Below are 20,057 nucleotides of genomic sequence, written 5' to 3'. Positions count from 1 at the left end.
AAATAAATCTCCAACAATTAAAAATGAAAGATGGATACTCCACGTTTCTATATATTCCTGTTTAGTGTTAGAATGCTTGTTGTAATTTATGGTTATTAGATAATTAAGTGAGTCTCTGACAGCTAATCCAGGATTAAATAAATATGCAAGGACCTTAAATGCTCCAAAATAGGCTCATTGCGTCATGCCAAATGTTAACTTGCTGTGACAGCTTTTGTTTGCACCTACAGACAATCACTGCAGCTTCTGTGTCTGTCTAATATGCTTCACTGGTGAAGCAGACAGTGAGACAGTAACACTGTTTGTGTAACTTGTTATTTCCCTATTCTATCTCCTATCTGCCCCTGCCTGGTGCTGCTTTCGAACTTGCTCACAGATTGTGTGGATGGGCATTAACCTCAATCATTAGCTAAAGGGTAAATTATGGACCAAGAACAAACAAAAAAATTACCACCAAAAAAACCTGGGGATTAAAAGATTGAAAGAGTGGATCAGATTTATTCTGTGTTTCTGGGGAAAAGTCTAAGAAACAGGAGGGATCGAGCTGGCCAGGCTAAAAGGTGGTGTGATTGGCCGAGAGTGAAGGTTTGGAGGGGGAACATCTTTAAAATGGAATTCTTGACATGGGGTGGTACAGTCCACCCTGGCATTCACTGCCCATGGCTTGTTTCTCTGTTTCAGGGGGCAGTGAAAATGAGCCGAGGTATTGATTAAAAGAGCTAGAAGGGTAAACAGCACTCATGTGGAGACACATGTGCCTGTAGTTCTGGTCATTGCAGAAAGAAAGCAATTGTACCAGACTCATTTATTTTCAAATTAAATCCTCTAAAATTTCAGATTGCTAATCCCCGAAAGGAGTAGCTTTTAGGATAATAAAATCTAAAATATAATTTTTACGAGGATGTTGCCAGGGCTGGAAAATTGCAATTATGTGAAAGACGGGACGGGCTGGGCTTGTTCCACTTGGAACAGAGGAGACTGAGGGGAGATTGGATTGAGGAATGTGAACTTGTGAGGCCCTTGGATAAAATGAATGAGAGGGGGCTAGCTTCCTTCAAACGGGGGGCAGGGGAAATATGAACTTTTTGCTTCCTCACTCTCCATGGGAGTTGGACTGGATGATCAGAAGGAAGCGGATGTTGTTCCTCTTTTCAAGAAGGGGAATAGGGAAATCTCTGGGAATTACAGACCATCAGTCATATGTCTGTGGTCAGCAAGGTTTTGGAAAGAATTCCGAGCGATGGGATTTATGACTATTTGGAAAAGCATAGCGTGATTAAAAGCAGTCAGTATGGCTTTGTGAGGGGAAGGTCATGCTTCACAAATCTTATTGAGTTCTTTGAGAATGTGACGAGACATGTTGATGAAGGTCGAGCAGTGGATGTGGTGTACATGGACTTCAGCAAGGCATTTGATACGGTTTGCCATGGTAGCTCATTCATAAAGTCAGGGGGTATGGGATACAGGAGATTTGGCTATCTGAATTCAGAATTGGTTAGCTGACAGAAGGCAGAGAGTGGTTGCAGATGGAAAGTATTCTGTCTGGAGGTCAGTGGTGAGTGGTGTCCCGCAGGGCTCTGTTCTTGGGCTTCTGCTCTTTGTCGTTTTTATAAATGAGTTGGATAAGGAGGTTGAGCGGTGGGTTAGTAAATTTGCCGATGGCACAAAGGTTGGAGGTGCCATCGATAGTATCGAGTGCTATCACAGGCTGCAGCGTGACATAGACAGGATGCAGAGCTGGGCTGAGAAGTGACAAATGGAGTTCAAACTGGATAAATGTGAAGTGATGATTTTGGAAGGTCAAATTTGAACGCTGAATAAAGGATTAAAGACAGGATTCTTGGCAGTATGGAGGAACAGCGGGATCTTGGTGTTAGTAGTGCATAGATCCCTCAAAGTTACCACCCATGTGGATAGGGTTGTCAAGAAAGCATATGGTGTTTTGGCTTTCATTACCAGGGAGTTGTGAACACATGGAATGCGTTGCCAGCGGTGGTGGTGGAAGCAGAGTCATTAGGGACATTTAAGTGACTGCTGGACATGCACATGGATAGCAGTGAATTGAGGGTTGTGTAGGTAAATTAATCCCATTTTAGATTAGGATTAATCCTTGACACAACATCATGGGCCGAAGGCACTGTTCTGTGCTGTACCTTTCGATGTTCTATGTTCTAAGAGCAATAGGCTATTCACCCCTCTCAGCTCTGCCATTTCATAATTTGACTGGAACCTCAAATGCACAGTCTTACTGACTCCTGATATCCTTTTATCCTTAACAAGAATCTCTCTCTCCTTCCAACTTCAACATACTCAAAGTTTTGCTTCCACCAGCTTTTCGGGAAGACAGTTCCAAAGACCTGTGACCATTGGAAAGAGAGAAAAAAGTAATCACTATTGTTTGAAATGGGGATTCCTTGATTTTTAAACTAGATTTTCCTACAAGAGGAAATATCTGTTCCACATCCACCCTGTCAGAATCCTGAGGATTTTAAATGTTTCAATAAAGTCAACTCTTAATCTCCAAAATTCCAGTAGAAATAAGCCCAGCCCAACCTTTCATCATAAAATGCCTCCAAAAACAAAGATGTGCAGGTTAGGTGGATCAAGCATGGGATATGCAGGGACAAGGTCTAGGTTGATGCAGATTTGATGGACTGGTCCCTTTCCACACTATAGGGATTCTATGATTTGATGATTCAGTCAATGGATCACTCCAGTAAACCTTCTCTGAATGACTTCCAATACATTAACATTTTTCCTTTAAAAACCAGGAGGAGGTGGTGTGGTAATACATAGTGTGACTATGTAACTCCTGTCGACTGATGTAAAGACCTATCTCACTTTTATGTGACTCCTGACCTACAGCAAATCTCTCTGGGCAATGAGGGAAGGGCAATAAATGCCAGTCTTGCCAGTGTCATCTACATCCCATGAATTAATTTTTTAAAAATATTCATACACAGGACTCCACATATAGTCTCACCAGTACTCTGTGTTGTGAAAATGTGGGTGTACTGTACTTTTAAGAGAGTTAAAAGCTAGCAGAACTACCTGACAGCACCAAATGTTCTGAATAAGATACAATGTAGCATGTGGTCCAGCTACTGGGGTAGCTGGTTGCCTGGAGACAAAAACAGATTTGAATTAGGCAAATCAGTTTAAATTATACACTTAAAAATACCAAATTCCAATAAAGTTTGAATTTAGTATATTGGCAATCTTAAAAGCCAATGACACAACCAATACTTTGGAGGTATAAGACTGGGGAAAATTGAACAGTTGGGAGGAGAACTGGCATGTCACCAGCATGTAGAGACTGCCTGAAAAATAACTCTCTTAAAGGTACCTTTATTGATCAGTAACCTGTGAAACAGAAATTCCTAAGAAGAAGAAAAGAAGACTGAGGAAAATATAAAAAGAAGATTCAGCTGCTGGCTGGTTTTGAAAGTTTGGATTTTTGGTAAATCATAATCAGGGGGGTTTTATCTGACTGGTATTGTAGAAGCGGAAGGTAAAAGATAGGTTAGAGGAAGGAGTTGTAAATAGTTGTTAGTTAATTATTCTCTGTTATACTTTAAGAACTAGGTGGTACAGTGACTCAGTGGTTAGCACTGCTGTCTCACTGTGCCAGGCACCTGTGTTCGATTCGAGCCTTGAGCGACTGTCTGTGTGGAGTTTACACATTCTCTCTGTGTATAGATAGAGTCATAGAGATGTACAACATGGAAACAGACCCTTCGGTCCAACCCATCCATGCGACCAGATATCCCAACCCAATCTAGTCCCACCTGCTAGCACCTGGCCCATATCCCTCCAAACCCTTCCTATTCATATACCCATCCAAATGCCTCTTAAATGTTGTAATTGTTCCAGCCTCCACCACATCCTCTGGCAGCTCATTCCATACACGTACCACCCTCTGTGTGAAAAAGTTGACCCTTAGGTCTCTTTTATATCTTTCCCCTCTCACCCTAAACCTATGCCCTCTAGTTCTGGGCTCCCCCACCCCAGGGAAAAAACTTTGTGTATTTATCCGGTTCAATTCCCGCCTCAGGTGACTGTCTGTGTGGAGTTTGCACATTCTCCCCATGTCTGCGTAGGTTTCCTCCGGGTGCTCCGGTTTCCTCCCACAGTCCAAAAAATGTGCAGGTTAGGTGAATTCATCTGCTGCTCCCTTATTTTCCACTATTAATTCTGCATACTCACTTTCTACAGGGCCAATGCTCATTTTGTTAACTCTTTTAGTGTTTAATTATTTATAAAATCTCTAGCTATCTGTTTTTATATCCCTGCAAACCTTGCTCTTGTAAACTACATCACCCCGTAACTTGTTCATCATTGTTTTCATGCGTTTTTACATTTTTTCCAAACTTCTAACCTACTCCCTGTCTTTGCGCTTTGCAATATATTTTTCTACAAGTTTGATAATGTCTTTAATCTTTCTATTTAGCCACAGGTGGTGGGTTTGTACTTTGGATTTTTTTTCTCATATATTGGAATGTATCAATTCTATATCTTTTAAAATATTCTCATAAATGTCTGCCACTGCATTGCTGTTGGCCTGTCATTTGACTTATCTAATTTACTTCAGCCAGCTCTGTTTTCATGCCCTTATAACTTCTCTTATTTAAACTTCAGACCCACCACTCTCTCCTTCGGTTACATTGTGGTAATTGATACCTTGGGGTGCCTTCACAATGACATGATTAAATAATGTACAAAACCAAGTCCAGTTCTCATAAATAATTGCTCATGCCTTCTATGGACCTGTCAAACAAACACCAAGAATGCTGGAGAAATTCAGCAAGTCTGGCAGCATCTGTGGTGAGTGAATGTTTTGAGTCTGGTTTGCCTCTTTTTCAGAATTGAAAGGTGTTGGAAAATCAGTTCTTTATATACTTTTGACAAAAACAATGGGGAGCAACAGAGCAAATAGTATAGAGAAAACAACAAATGCTGGAGATCACAGCGGGTCAGGCAGGAGGGAAATCAATCTAATATTTCGAGTTGAGATGACTCTTCCCAATGCAAAAGACAAATGGGTTGTTAATAGCAGATAAAGAGAAAAAAATGGTGTAAAATGAGTGTAAATGAAGGTGTGAATGAGAGAGAATTAGACCCCTCTACTAGGTATAAAGTAAATAAGACACTGTGGTTAGTTTCTGAAGTTATTGAATTCAGTGTTAAGATCTCAAGACTGTAAAATGCCTAAGTGGAAAATGAGATGTTGTTCCTCAAGCAGGTGCTGTACTTCATTGGAATATTGCAGCAGGTTCAGGACAGAACTGTTAGCATTAGAGCAAGGTGCTTTATTAAAGTGACAACTGGGAGGTTGGGGTCATTCTTACAGAAAGAGCGGAGGTGTCTGCATTTGGTCTTGCTAATGTAAAGAAGGCTGCATTGTGAGCATCAAATACAGTAGACCAAATGGGTACCTTTGACAGTGAGGAGACAAGAAGTGAATGGGCAAGTGTTACACCTTCTGCAATTGCATAGGGAGATGCCACAGGGAAGTGATGAAGCATTAGGAAGCATGGAAGGAATGGTGCGTGCAGAATGCTGATGGTGGAAAGGAGGGAAGGGGAATGTGTTTAATGGTGGCATCCTGCTGGAGGTGGTGGAAATGGTGAATGATGATTATTTGGATGTGGAATTTGGTGGGTTGGAAAGTGAGGAGTGGAAGGGGGAAGATGGAGGGATGGAGGAAATAGAGCAAGGGAGATGGAGGTGGGGTGACAGAGGGAAGGGAATAGAAGGAGAGGGAATGGAGGCAAGGTACGTGTGAAGACAAAAGGACACACCAAGGAAAGAATGAATGAGACTTGGAAAACGAGAAATGCGAGGATGGAATATGGAGGTGAGGTGATGGAGAACAAGAAGATGAAGTGAGGGGATTGAGGACAGGAGATGGGGAGTGAGGCAATAGGGAGACTAGAGAACAGAGTGAGGAGAGTGAAGGACAGGAGAATAAGGGACAGAAGATGGAGGGCAAGGAAATGGATGGACAGGAAAATGCAGGACTTGGAAGAAGAGTTTCAAATCTGGGTGAATGGGTTGTTGTGACAAAGTTCCCAAATTAACTGAATGGGGCTCTATGTCAGGGATGGCTAGACACTCTGAGCTGATTACTGTATTTCTATTGCGTTATACTTTAATAGAAAGACAAAGGACCAGTGTTGAGAACGTCACGGGTTGAGGTCTCTCTGACTTCCTGTACAGAGAGCATTGAGAGATTCTGAATGCCAACCACTCCCTCACAGTGAGGGGTTTTGCAGCCGGCCTGCTCTTTTGGAGGGCTGTAAATCAGCAGCCACAGAAACAGACAACTTCTTTTACCCATCACAGCCCTCAGTGTTTATGAGCAGGGCAGATTTAACTGCGGCGTGATGCCTGCACAGTGTTCCTCTTATATCTAACAACGCTTTAACAATAACAGGTCAAAGATTATAAAGGAAAAATGCAGGCTGATGCATTCCAGCCAGTTAATTGCCATTCCAGAATATCACAAAAAGAGGCCATTCAGCACGTCAATATGGTGCTTGCTCAGCTTAACCCTATTGTTAAAGTACCCCAGAGAATGATGCAAGTTGGTTCCAACACAGAGTTCAATATCTTTGACAGTTTCTTAACGACCTTGATCCTTGCTGTTGAAACATAGAAACACAGAAAATATGAACAGGAGTAAGCCATTACGGCCCCTTGAGCTTTCTCCTTCGTTCAATATGGTCATGGCTGATCATCCAACTCAATACCCTCATCCCACTCTCAACAGAAAGAGAGTGGGAGATAGGAGAAAGCAACAAGAGATAAAATTGTGGAAATGGGGAGAAGGAAATGAAGAGAAAGAAAGAGGGGAAGAGAGATAAAAAGATGGAGAAAGAGAGAAAAAGGGAGAAAGAAAGAAAGAGAGAAAGGGAGAGAGAAAGAGAGAAGAAGAAAGAGAGGGAAAGAAAGAGAAAGAGAGAGAAAGAAAGAACAAACAGAAGGGGTGATCATGAGAGAGCTCACTTCTGTCTTCCAGTCGATGGCCCACTCTTTAATTCCAGTCAAGTGTTGTAAAACGCATCTGGTTGTAATTATCCTGACCTTGCTCAGTTCATGTTTTATATTAAAAATTGGACAAAATAAACAATTCGATGTGCGTGTGTGTGAGTGAGTGAGTGCGAGAGAGAGAGTGTGTGTTTGTGTGTGTGAGAGAGAGAAAGAGTGTGTGTGTTTGCGTGAGTGTGATTGCGTGTGTCATTGTGTGAGTGTGTGAGTGTGGTGTGTGAAGGGACAGGTGAGAGGAAACAGGAAAAGGCAAACATACTGAGCAGCACTACTGACAGCTGTCTGTCATCTTTGCTTAACATCCTGACAAACTAAATTGTTTGAAAGAAACCGACACACAGATGGTAGGAAGAATTAAATGTTTAAGCAGCATGTTAATAATCTGATAGACTCCCCTCCCCCACTCCACCTCACCTCCAGATTGTATACTCTGGAGATAAAAACAATGACTGCAGATGCTGGAAACCAGATTCTGGATTAGTGGTGCTGGAAGAGCACAGCAATTCAGGCAGCATCCGAAGACAGGCAAAATCGACGTTTCGGGCAAAAGCCCTTCATCAGGAATAAAGGCAGAGAGCCTGAAGCGTGGAGAGATAAGCTAGAGGAGGGTGGGGGTGGGGAGAGAGTGGCATAGAGTACAATAGGTCAGTGGGGAAGGAGATGAAGGTGATAGGTCAGGGAGGAGAGGGTGGAGTGGATAGGTGGAAAAGGAGCTGGGCAGGTCGGACAAGTCCGGACAGGTCGGGGGATCGAGTTGCTGGAGGTTAGAAGCTAGGGTGAGGTGGGGGAAGGGGAAATGAGGAAACTGTTGAAATCCACATTGATGCCCTGGTGTTGAAGTGTTCCGAGGCGGAAGATGAGGCGTTCTTCCTCCAGGCGTCTGGTGGTGAGGGAGCGGCGGTGGAGGAGGCCCAGCACCTCCATATCCTCGGCAGAGTGGGAGGGGGAGTTGAAATGTTGAGCCACTGGGCGATTTGGTTGATTGGTGCGGGTGTCTCGGAGATGTTCCCTAAAGCGCTCTGCTAGGAGGCGCCCAGTCTCCCCAATGTAGAGGAGACCGCATCGGGAGCAACGGATACAATAGATGATATTAGTGGATGTGCAGGTAAAACTTTGATGGATGTGGAAGGCTCCTTTAGGGCCTTGGGTGGAGGTGAGGGAGGAGGTGTGGGCGCAGGTTTTGCAGTCCCTATGACCCACCCTCCCATCCTGGCACTTTCCCCTGCCACCGCAGGAACTGCAAAACCTGCGCCCACACCTCCTCCCTCACCTCCATCCAAGGCCCTAAAGGAGCCTTCCACATCCATCAAAGTTTTACCTGCACATCCACTAATATCATCTATTGTATCCGTTGCTCCCGATGCGGTCTCCTCTACATTGGGGAGACTGGGCGCCTCCTAGCAGAGCGCTTTAGGGAACATCTCCGAGACACCCGCACCAATCAACCAAATCGCCCAGTGGCTCAACATTTCAACTCCCCCTCCCACTCTGCCGAGGATATGGAGGTGCTGGGCCTCATCTTCCGCCTCGGAACACTTCAACCCCAGGGCATCAATGTGGATTTCAACAGTTTCCTCATTTCCCCTTCCCCCACCTCATCCTAGCTTCTAACCTCCAGCAACTCGATCCCCTGACCTGTCCGGACTTGTCCGACCTGCCCAGCTCCTTTTCCACCTATCCACTCCACCCTCTCCTCCCTGACCTATCACCTTCATCTCCTTCCCCACTGACCTATTGTACTCTATGCCACTCTCTCCCCACCCCCACTCTCCTCTAGCTTATCTCTCCACACTTCAGGCTCTCTGCCTTTATTCCTGATGAAGGGCTTTTGCCCGAAACGTCGATTTTGCCTGTCTTCGGATGCTGCCTGAATTGCTGTGCTCTTCCAGCACCACTGATCCATACTCTGGAGATAAGACTGGGAGACTTCTCTGTGTGTTACAGGGAGTTATGACACCAACAAATTGGGAACAACCCTTTCCATTCCTGTAACTCCTCAAAACACCTCTTTGCAGTTTGTGAAACCAATGGTATTTCCTACTCATGAAGGACACTACCTACATACATTTAGAAGCAAGGAGATAGGGTGTGATAACAGAATGGACCTGATTGGACTTTGTGAAAAAGGGTGCAGATGGTTATCTTTCCCCCTTGCACCTTGGCAGTTACCCCAAGCTTTAGTGCGGCCCTCAGCATGTCGTACTCGACCTTGGAATGTGCCAGTCTACAACACTCAGTCAAGGTAAATTCTTTATCTGGAACACCAGCATGTTTTGGGCAAACCAGAGAGTGTCTTTCACCTCCAAGCACAGTCAATGTTTGTCTCAGAGTGTGTCCCAGCAGCACAGAGTCCTGTGTCACGGAGCTAGCTGCTCAGGATGAACCTTGACAGAAAGGTCCTTTAGCTACCAATATTAAGTGGTGAGCTGGAGGTTGCATCATGATCAGCAGAAGGTCAAAGTCGTGGAATATATTTGAGTCAGTGTTTCTGCCACAAACTCTGCCAGTCAGAAGAGGCCAGGGGTGAGGTAGGTTGGCGATGGCCCACATGGAGGGTCAGCCCAGCAAATTCGTACATCTTTTGTTCTTTCTTCTGTCACAGGAAGTGACAATCCTGGCACTCACTGCCCTTGTTGAACTGACTGGTTGTCTGGGTCATTTTGGAGGGCGGTTGAAAATTGAACATATTTTCTGTGGGACTGGAGTCATGTGTGGGATAGCAGATTTCCTTCCCTGAAGTTAACAAGATGGGTTTATGTGCCAATTGACAATGGATGCCAAAGCTTGAAGGTAGCTTTTTCAAAGAAAAACTTCCAAATTTCACTGAATTAGAATTTCCACCATGGTGGGACTCAGACCCATGTCCAGGAATTAGCCTGGGATTTGGGATAACTCATCTAGACACACCACAGCTGGCTCTCTATTTGTGTTAGTCTCTGTCTTGTGGTGAGACTGAGGAAAATGAGAGGTTAGTTCAGTATGAGGAGCTGAAAGGGATAGGATAAAGGGGAGAAAACCGTGAGAAAGAGGACTGTGGGAGAAGGGTTGTGGTATGCGAGATGACATTGTGTGGATTACGACATGTTTCTGAACTCAGCGTTTCCCTTATGCGTGTAATAAATGTGAAGACTATCCCTGGGTAAGGGGTAATGGGAGATTATCTCTCCCCATGTAGTCACAGAGGTGAGGGGCATTCTTCCATATTTGACCTAACCTTCCCCTTACCACCCAGCCACTGCCCCCACCACCATCACACCATCTTCAAACCTTCCTTTGGCATTTCACTGCTGCTCAACTCGGCACTGACAGAGAGATGTGGTAACACACCTCCTGCTCTCTTCCTCTCCTCCTCCTACCCTCCCTTCTCTCACCTTCCAACCTATACCCCCACCTTAGTGAACAGCTTCGAGGGCGAGAGTGACACTGTCTCATTGAGGCAAATATAATTGCACTGGCCTCATAATCCAGGGGCCCAGGCTAACGGTCTTGGTTCCCTAGTTGGGATTTGAACCCATGATTTAAACTCAGATTTAAACTAGATTTATTAAAAAAAATTAATATATCTAAAATTAAAGTTGCCATGAAACTATCATTGACTGTTGTAAGATCCCACTACCGTCGTTTAGGGAAGAAAATCTGCCATCCTTATCTGGACTTGCCCACATGTGACTCCAGACCCAAACAATGTAGTAGAGTCTTAACTGCCCTCTGTGGAAGGGCAAGAAACACAGACTTTGCTAGTGACATCCACATCCCATGAAATAACAAAAATCAATGTCAGTATTGAGGGAATGTCATCCTCAGTTCCTTCCTTCCAGTCCCCACTGTCTGATCATTAATTCAATAGATCCACTACCACTCCCCTCATCATCACCACCTAGCCAGTGACTGATTTCTCCATTGCGAATCTCATAAACTGTCAATTTATTGTGAGCCCAGTGATCCCCGCTGACTTGTAGAGAGCTGACCCTGCTATTGGCATGGCCTGCCCCAGAAATTCAACAATGGACAACTTCACAGCAGAGATCACCCTCAACCTTAACCAATGTCCCCCAGGTGCCAGTGGACGGGGTGAAACCTGGCTGCATTTCCCCCTGCCTCCACCAACCTAGTCCAGGAGGCCGTGGACATTCCTGTTGAATCTGCCGGATGTGGGGACTGTGGATTGGGGTCCCACTGGCCTGTGCTGGTCCCTGTATCTGTGTTACTGGAAAGGCACAGCAGGTCAGGAGCATCCGAGGAGCAGGAAAATCGACGTTTCAGACTGGAGCCCTTCATCAGGAATGAGGCTGGGAGCCTCGGGGGTGGAGAGATAAATGGGAGAGGGGGTGGGGCTGGAGAGAAGGTAGCTGAAAGTGCAATAGGTGGATGGAGGTGGGGTTAAAGGTGATATGTCAGAGAGGAGGGTGGGAAAAAAGATTGACAGGTGGGACAGGTCATGAGGGCGATGCTGAGCTGGAAGGTTGGAGATGGGGTAAGGTGGGGTGAGGGGAAATGAGGAAATTGGTGAAGTCCACATTGATGCCCTAGGGTTGAAGGGTCCCGAGGCGGAAGATGAGGCGTTCTTCCTCCAGGCGTTGGTTGGTGAGGGAGCAGTGGTGGAGGAGGCCCAAGACCTGCATGTCCTTGGCAGAGTAGGAGGGGAAGTTGAAATGTTGGGCCACAGGGCAGTGGGGTTGATTGGTGCAGGTGTCCTAGAGATGTTCTCCAAAGCGCTCTGCCAGAAGGCATCCAATCTTCCCAATGTAGAGGAGACAGCATAGGGAGCAACGGACACAATAAATGATATTGGTGAATGTACAGGTAAAACTTTGATGGATGTGGAAGGCTCCTTTGGGGCCTTGGACAGAGGTGAGGGGGGAGGTGTGGGCACAGGTTTTGCAATTCCTGAGGTGGCAGGGGAAGGTGCCAGGACGGGAGGGTGTGTTGTTAGGGGGCGTGGATCTGACAAGGTTGTCGTGGAGGGAACGGTCTTTGCTGAAGGCGGAAAGGGGTGGGGAGGGAAATATAATGGGGTCCGTTTGTAGATGTCCAGCATCAGCCAACCTTACTGACTCCTGGTCCCTGTATGTGCTCACCCTTAGGACTCTGGAGCTCAGGCCTCAGCCTTGATTCTTACAAGGACTCTATGAAAGGCCATCAACAATGACGGGCTACCAGGAATCTGGAATTTAACTGTTTTTGGAGGCTGAGGATCCTAAGGCAGGTTAATCCAGTAAAGAAGCATCCCACTTGTTTGGCACCACATCCACAAACATCCACTACCTCCACTAACGATACTCAGTGGCAGCGGAGTGTACTATCTACAAGATACGCTGCAGCAATTCACCAAAGATCCTTAGACAGCATCTTCCAAACCCACGACCACATCCATCCAGAAGGACAAGAGCAACATTTACATGGGAACATCACCCCACTGCACGTTCCCCTCCAAGCCACTCACCATCCTGACTTGGAAATATATTACCATTCCTTCAATGTTGCTGAGTCAAAATCCTGGAAATCCCTCCCTAAGGACATTGTGGGTCGACCTACACAATATGGTGTGCAGCGGTTCAAGAAGGCAGCTCACCCCCACCTTCTCAAGGGCCAATTCGAGAAAGAGAATAACTGCTGGCCCAGCTAGTGACACCCACATCCCATGAGTGAATAAGGGGAAAAAAAAACACTGGCTCAGGATCTGACAGGACTTGGAAAACAATGCTGGGATTTCCTGCATGTTGCATCGACCTTTTTAAAAATAAAACACTTCCTTTGGCTTGTGAGGGATTTTCCCTGTTGGAGGGGATGTGCAGGAAGTTGTGAGAAGTGAGGGGTTGGGGAGGTGAAAGGGGACCAGTGAGCCGTGTCTGGCTGCAGGCTATGGTCTGACCAAAGGGCAGGGTCAGTTTGTGTCGGATGCCTGGAGCCTGGTAATTGAGTTATTCAGCCAGGAGCCCCCAATAGCCTCTTTCAATGCAAAGCTCCCCTCATCAGGGCAGATTCAATTGCAGTCAGTCAGTGCCTGAATAAACTGTCATCTGTGAGCGTGCTGTTTCATTCCAGTCACCAATTTATAACTTTCAGAGTCAGATAATGAGCTGTAGCTGACACATTCCTGGGAGATGAAGGTTGCTTTGTTTGTTAACCAACGCAGAGCTGAAGGAACCTGCTTAAAATGAGAACTGTGCACCCTAGAGCAAATTAAGAAGCATTTCTTCACACAAAGAGAGACGGAAATCTAGATCTCCCTCAAAAGCGCTGTTATAAAGAAATGGAATTACAGAAGCAAGACAAGTGGGTGGAGTGAAGATACCGATCTGCTGCAATCTCACTGAAAGGAGGAACACACCAGAGGGGCTGAGTGGCCTCCTCTTGTTCCTCAGTCTCCTCAGTCCAAAGGACTAGCTGGTTGGACCATTCTTCTCCTCAATCACCCTACAGCTTGTGTTCCAGCACTCACCGGATATACTCCACCGTGTAGTACTGCAGTGACGAGCTCCCTGCCCCTGGCCCGGGTTTCCATGACAATGCCACCTCCGAGTTAGACACGGCCGCAGCCTCCGGTCGGGATGGAGCCTCTGGCGGTGAGCACCGGTCTGTGAAAATACCAATGGGCATCAGCAAGGCACACAGAGGCTGGGCTACTTTTTCACGCAGAGGGTGGTGTGTGTATGGAAGGAGCTGCCAGAGGAACTGGTGGAGGCTAGTACAGTTAGAACAATTAAAAGGCATCTAGATGGGTATATGAATAGGAAGGAATATGGACCAAGTGCTGGCAAATGGCACTAGATTAGGCTAGCATATCTGGTTGGCATGGTCGAGTTACTGTTCATCTCCATGACTCTAACTGCACAAGTATAGGAAAGCAACAGGGAACTAGTGCTTCAGTGACTGGACAGCATTTACTGAATAATCCTGAGCTCCGATCAATACCCGAATAATCAATCTCAAATAATCAGCCAAACTCACAATTTACCCTTGCTAGAGAACAGGGATTCATTCCTGCAAACAAAAGGAATATGTTCCAGTCCCTTGCTTTTTTGTTTGAATTGCTCTGTAGATTGCAGAAAGTAGAAATCTCCATTGCTTTCCCCATGGTAACACTTCTGCCAATTAGAATCAACCTGCCAATGAATCAGCACCCTTAACCCCTGTCATATAAATCCTTGTAATCATTTAGAGTCAACGAGTCATAGAGATGTACAGCATGGAAACAGACCCTTCGGTCCAACCCGTCCATGCCGACCAGATATCCCAACCCAATCTAGTCCCATCTGCCAGCACCTGGCCCATCTCCCTCCAAACCCTTCCTATTCCCATCCAAATGCCTCTTAAATGTTGCAATTGTACTAGCCTCCACCACTTCCTCTGGCAGCTCATTCCATGCACATACCACCCTCTGCGTGAAAACGTTGCCCCTTAGGTCTCTTTTATATCTTTCCCCTCTCACCCTAAACTTATGCCCTCTAGTTCTGGACTCCCCGACCCCAGGGAAAAGACTTTGCCTATTTATCCTATCCATGCCCCTCATAATTTTGTAAACCTCTATAAGGTCACCCCTCAACCTCCGACGCTCCAGGGAAAAGAGCCCCAACCTGTTCAGCCTCTCCTTATAGCTCAAATCCTCCAACCCTGGCAACATCCTTATAAATCTTTTCTGAACCCTTTTGAGTTTCACAACATCTTTCCGATAGGAAGGAGACCAGAATTGCACGCAATATTCCAACAGTGGCCTAACCAATGTCCTGTACAGCTGCAACATGCCCTCCCAACTCCTGTACTCAATACACTGACCAATAAAGGAAAGCATACCAAACACCGCTTTCACTATCTTATCTACCTGGACTCCACTTTCAAGGAGTTCACCGCTTTCACTATCTTATCTACCTGTGGCTCCACTTTCAAGGAGCTATGAACCTGCACTCCAAGGTCTCTTTGTTCAGCAACACTCCCTAGGACCTTACCATTAAGTGTATAAGTCCTGCTAAGATTTGCTTTCCCAAGATGCAGCACCTCGCATTTATCTGAATTAAACTCCATCTACCACTTCTCAGTCCATTGGCCCATCTGGTCAAGATCCTGTTGTAATCTGAGGTAACCCTCTTCACTGTCCACTACATCTCCAATTTTGGTGTCATCTGCAAACTTACTAACTGTACCTATTATGCTCGCATCCAATTCATTTATGTAAATGACAAAAAGTAGAGGACCCAGCACCGATCCTTGTGGCACTCCACTGGTCACAGACCTCCAATTTGAAAAATAACCCTCCACCACCACCCTCTGTCTTCTACCTTTGAGCCAGTTCTGTATCCAAATGGCTAGTTCTCCCTGTATTCCATGAGATCTAACCTTGCTAATCAGTCTCCCCTGGGGAACCTTGTCAAACGCCTTACTGAAGTCCATATAGATCACATCTACTGCTCTGCCCTCATCAATCTTCTTTGTTACTTCTTCAAAAAACTCAATCAAGTTTGTGAGACATGATTTCCCACGCACAAAGCCATGTTGACTATCCCTAATCAGTCCTTGCATTTCCAAATACATGTACATCCTGTCCCTCCGAATTCCTTCCAACAACTTGCCCACCACTGAGGTCAGACTCACTGGTCTATAGTTCCCTAGCTTGTCCTTACCGCCCTTCTTAAACAGTGGCACCACGTTTGCCAACCTCCAGTCTTCCGGCACCTCACCTGTGACTATTGATGATACAAATATCTCAGCAAGAGGCCCAGCAATCACCTCCCTTGCTTCCCACAGAGTTCTCGGGTACACCTGATCAGGTCCTGGGAATTTATCCATCTTTACCTGTTTCAAGACATCCAGCACTTCCTCCTCTGTAATATGGACATTTTGCAAGATGTCACCATCCATTTCCCTACAGTCTATATCTTTCATATACTTTTTCACAGTAAATACTGATGCAAAATACTCATTTAGTATCCCCCCCATTTTTTTCAGCTGCACACAAAGGCTGCATTGCTGATCTTTGAGGGGCCCAATTCTCTCCCTAGTTACCATTTTGTCCTTAATGTATTTGTAAAAACCCTTTGGATTCTCCTTAATTCTATTTGCCAAAGCTATCTCATGTCCCCTTTATGCCCTCCTGATTTCCCTCTTAAGTATACTCCTACTTCCTTTATATTCTTCTAAGGATTCACTGAATCTATCCTGTCTTTACCTGACATATGCTTCCTTCTTTTTCTTAACCAAACCCTCAATTTCTTTAGTCATCCAGCATTCCCTATACCTACCAGACTTCCCTTTCACCCTAACAGGAATATACTTTCTCTGGATTCTCGTTATCTCATTTCTGAAGGCTTCCCATTTTCCAGACATCCCTTTACCTGCGAACATCTGCCCCCAATCAGCTTTCGAAAGTTCTTGCCTAATAACGTTTTCTGAAATGTGCTGATTGAGGACAGCAGCTTAGAGAGAACAAGCTCTGAGTACTCTGCCTGGCCCAAATTGAGGGCACAATGCCGTGGGGTTGGGAAAGGAAAAGAAAATTCCTGCATTTCTGTAACGCCCAGGGCTTTCCAAAAGCCATTGCAGCCAATGAAATGCATTTGAAGAGATGCAAGGTGGGAGTCGCCACAGTGAATGTGTGCACAGCAGGATCCCACAAAGAGCGGAACGATTGCGAAATGATAACCTGTTTTCATCATGTTGATTTAAGGGATAGATTTCAGTCAGAGCATCTGGGGAAAATGCCTGCTCATCTTCAAATTGTGAGTGCAGGCTCATTTATCACATGCTGAGTGGGAAGACAGGGAGTCAGCCTAACATCTCTCCTGAAAAATGGCACACTGACCGTATTGCATGGAGACCATCGACCTGCCTTGCAGGCTCTTATCTCTTGATCCCATGACCTGGCGACTCAGAGAGGACACGGATGCCAACAGAGGCCCAACTGGAGCTTACCAAATAAGGCTGGGCCGCTTTGTCCTCAGGACTATCCCACCTCCTGACCTCTGCTTTCTGAACTACAGGTCATTGCCAAACCATGGGCAGGTTGGTCTTCTCACTGCTGGGAGACCTGAATTAGGTTCTGGATCAGCCAGCAAGCGGCTAATGAGGCCTCAGCTGCTCAAAAAAGATTAGGGAACGCTTCAGGGCCATCGGAGGGTCAGCAACAACCTGAACTGGAGTGATAGAGAGAGAAAAAGATTAACAAGCTAATCTGAAATGCAGGATGCACTAATGGAGAATCTGAGAAACCATGGGAGGAAAGAAAAAGGTTCTAATGATGGCAGAAGCTGCATAAAGATTTGCAAAGTTCAATTGAGCTGATTCTGTAACATGAAAGGCAATATAGGAATATAAGTTATTGTTGTTTGGCTAGTTTCTGTAAATTCTGGGGACGGGTTCATACCTTGAGTGACAGTTGTCACATACTTTGTAGGACTTGGCCTCCCCTCCTCTATCACACTACGTGCCTTCACTGTCACACGGTACCTGGTCCCTGGTTTCAGATTCCCAACATCCATTTCCTGGAGACAGAGAGAGAGAGGGGGATAGAGAGAGAAAGAGAAATGCAACAAGTTCAACACAGGAGCCAAGCATCACACATGTTATCACACACTGTGACTCACATGGGTACCACACACTGTGACACACATGCTATCACTCACTGAGACACACACGGATGCCACAAACAATAAGACACAAAATAGCACTCCCTGAGACACGTATGGGTATCACACAATGTAACCCATCTGGGCATCATCTATTATTCCCAGGCAACATCACAAAGTCTGTCATTGTATTGAACAAATATTGTATTGAATATACAGCTGTGGAACACAGACTGACTGCAGCTTTGGCAAGTAGGTGACTAGCAGTTTAACATCACAGCATTGGATCAACTTTCATCTCTTCAGGTGGGAGGGGAAATCAGAATTTTAAACACGTCTATCTGGTCACTTCTCAGCGTCCAATGCTCTAGTGAAACAATTCAAGTTTGTCCAAGCCCTCCTTCTTGTTAAAACATTATTGAAAATACACTTGCTGATTCTATTACAAGTGCTGGACAAGATGACTAAATGGATAAGTCTGTGTTTGTGTTCAAATGGATAAAGAATTATGAATCAAACACACCTCAACCTGGTTAGTGTATCAAGTCTTGGAAGATATGACTTTGCCCTATTGTAGGTGTTCTGTTACCTCAGGAATTTAATAAATGTGTGGCTGCAGACTTGAAAATACTAGTCGGAGGTCAAAGTGTTTCCAGAATGACCTTACTTAAATTGAGGGCTGCATTCCTGAAAATCGCAATTTAAATGAGAGAAAAAAATCTTTTAAGTGAACCATCATTCCTCTGGGAATCAAATATTAAAAATGGAGTTGGGTTAGGGTCTACCTTGGCAGAAGAAATCTAAAATAGCATACCTGCACTCTCTAAGTAGGAGTGCTTTAAATGCCTAGATTGGGAAATGAAGTAACAAAAAAAAATGTATTTAATTTCATACACCAGTTTCAAGGTATAGCAAAATTTACCAAGGATCCTTAGGCAGCACCTTCCAAACCAATGACCACTTCCAAATAAGAGAACAAGGACAGCAGATACATGGCACATCAACTCATGCAAGTTCCCCTCCAAGCCACTCACCATCCTGACTTGGAAATGCATTGCCATTACTTCATTGTTGCTGGGTCAAAATCCTGGAACTCCCTCCCTAAGAGCATTTTGGGTCAATCTGCAGCATACGGACTGGAGGAGTTCAAGAAGGCAGCTCATCACCATCTTCTCACGGGGCAACTAGGGATGGGGAATGAACGATGGCCTAGCCAGTGTTACCCAAGCCATGAATGAATTTTAAAAATTATGTTTAAAACGTCACCGATCAAATTGAAATGTGACAAAGTGGAGGACATTTATAAAACTGAGCCATAAGAAGCTTTCCACCATAATTCGGCTGGAAGGTAGAAGACAGAGGGTGGTGATGGAGGGTTGTTTTTCAGACTGGAGGCCTGACACCAATGGAGTATCACAAGAATCAGTGCTGGGTCCATTACCTTTTGTCATTTATATAAAAGATTTGGATGTGAACATGGGAGGTATGGTTAGTAAGTTTGTAGATGACACCAAAATTGGAGGTGCAGCGAAGAAGGTCACCTCAGATTACAATGAGATCTTGATCAGATGGGCCAATGGACTGAGGAGTGGCAGATGAAGTTTAATTCAGATAAATGTGAGGTGCTGCATTTTGGGAAAGCAAGTCTTAGCAGGACTTACACACTTAATGGTGAGGTCCTCGGGGATGTTGCTGAACAAAGAGATCTTGGAGTGCAGGCTCATAGCTCCTTAAAAGTGGAGTCACCGGTAGATAGGATAGTGAAGAGGGCGTTTGGTATGATTTGCTTTATTGGTCAGAATATTGAGTATAGGAGTTGGGAGGTCATGTTGCGGCTGTACAGGATGTCAGTTAGTCCACTTTTAGAATATTGTGTGCAATTCTGGTCTTCCTATCGGAAGGATGCTGTGAAACTTGAAAGGGTTCAGAAAAGATTTACAAGGATGTTGCCAGGGTTGGAGAGTTTCAGCTATAGAGAGAGGCTGATTAGGCTGGAACTATTTTCCCTGGAGCGTTGGAGCTGAGGAGTGACCTTATAGAGGTTTATGAAATCATGAGGGGCATGGAAAGGATAAATAGACAAAGTTTTTTCCCTTGGAGTGGGGGTGTTCAAGACTAGAGGGCATAGGTTTAGGGTGAGAGGGGAAAGATATAAAAGAGACTTAGTGGGTGGTGCATGTATGGAATGAGCTGTCAGAAGAACTGGTGGAGGCTTGTACAACTATAATATTTAAAAGTCATCTGGATGGATAAATGAATAGGAAGGGTTTAGAGGTAAATGGGCCAGGTGCTGGCAAATGGAACTAGATTAGGTTGGGATATCTAGTCAGCATGGATGCGTTAGACCAAAGGGCTTGTTTCTGTGGTATACATCTCTACGACTCCATAAAGGAAGGTTTAAATCGCAAGGATACACACCTGCACTATTTATATACTTTATTGCAGTAA

General features: G+C 45.1%; 1 protein-coding gene across 7 annotated transcripts in view; it reads right to left on the bottom strand.

Annotated features, from left to right (window-relative positions):
* egflam (EGF-like, fibronectin type III and laminin G domains) overlaps positions 1-20,057 on the bottom strand; it is a 117,251-nt gene that overhangs the window by 89,059 nt on the left and 8,135 nt on the right. For all 7 annotated transcript variants that reach the window (XM_043703207.2, XM_043703225.2, XM_087974977.1 and 4 more), the window contains 2 exons: positions 17,408-17,525; positions 13,493-13,628 (listed from right to left, as the gene is read on the bottom strand). In XM_043703207.2, the coding sequence (XP_043559142.2) occupies positions 13,493-13,628; positions 17,408-17,525 (254 nt within the window). The remainder of the gene's footprint in view (positions 1-13,492; positions 13,629-17,407; positions 17,526-20,057) is intronic.

Source organism: Chiloscyllium plagiosum, unplaced genomic scaffold (genome assembly GCF_037043375.1).
Source record: "Chiloscyllium plagiosum isolate Xiang-an unplaced genomic scaffold, Cpla_swu_hap1 HiC_scaffold_2, whole genome shotgun sequence".
NCBI lineage: Eukaryota > Metazoa > Chordata > Chondrichthyes > Orectolobiformes > Hemiscylliidae > Chiloscyllium > Chiloscyllium plagiosum.
Note: the sequence above shows the minus strand (reverse complement) of the source record. Positions and strands in the feature narration are given on the sequence as shown.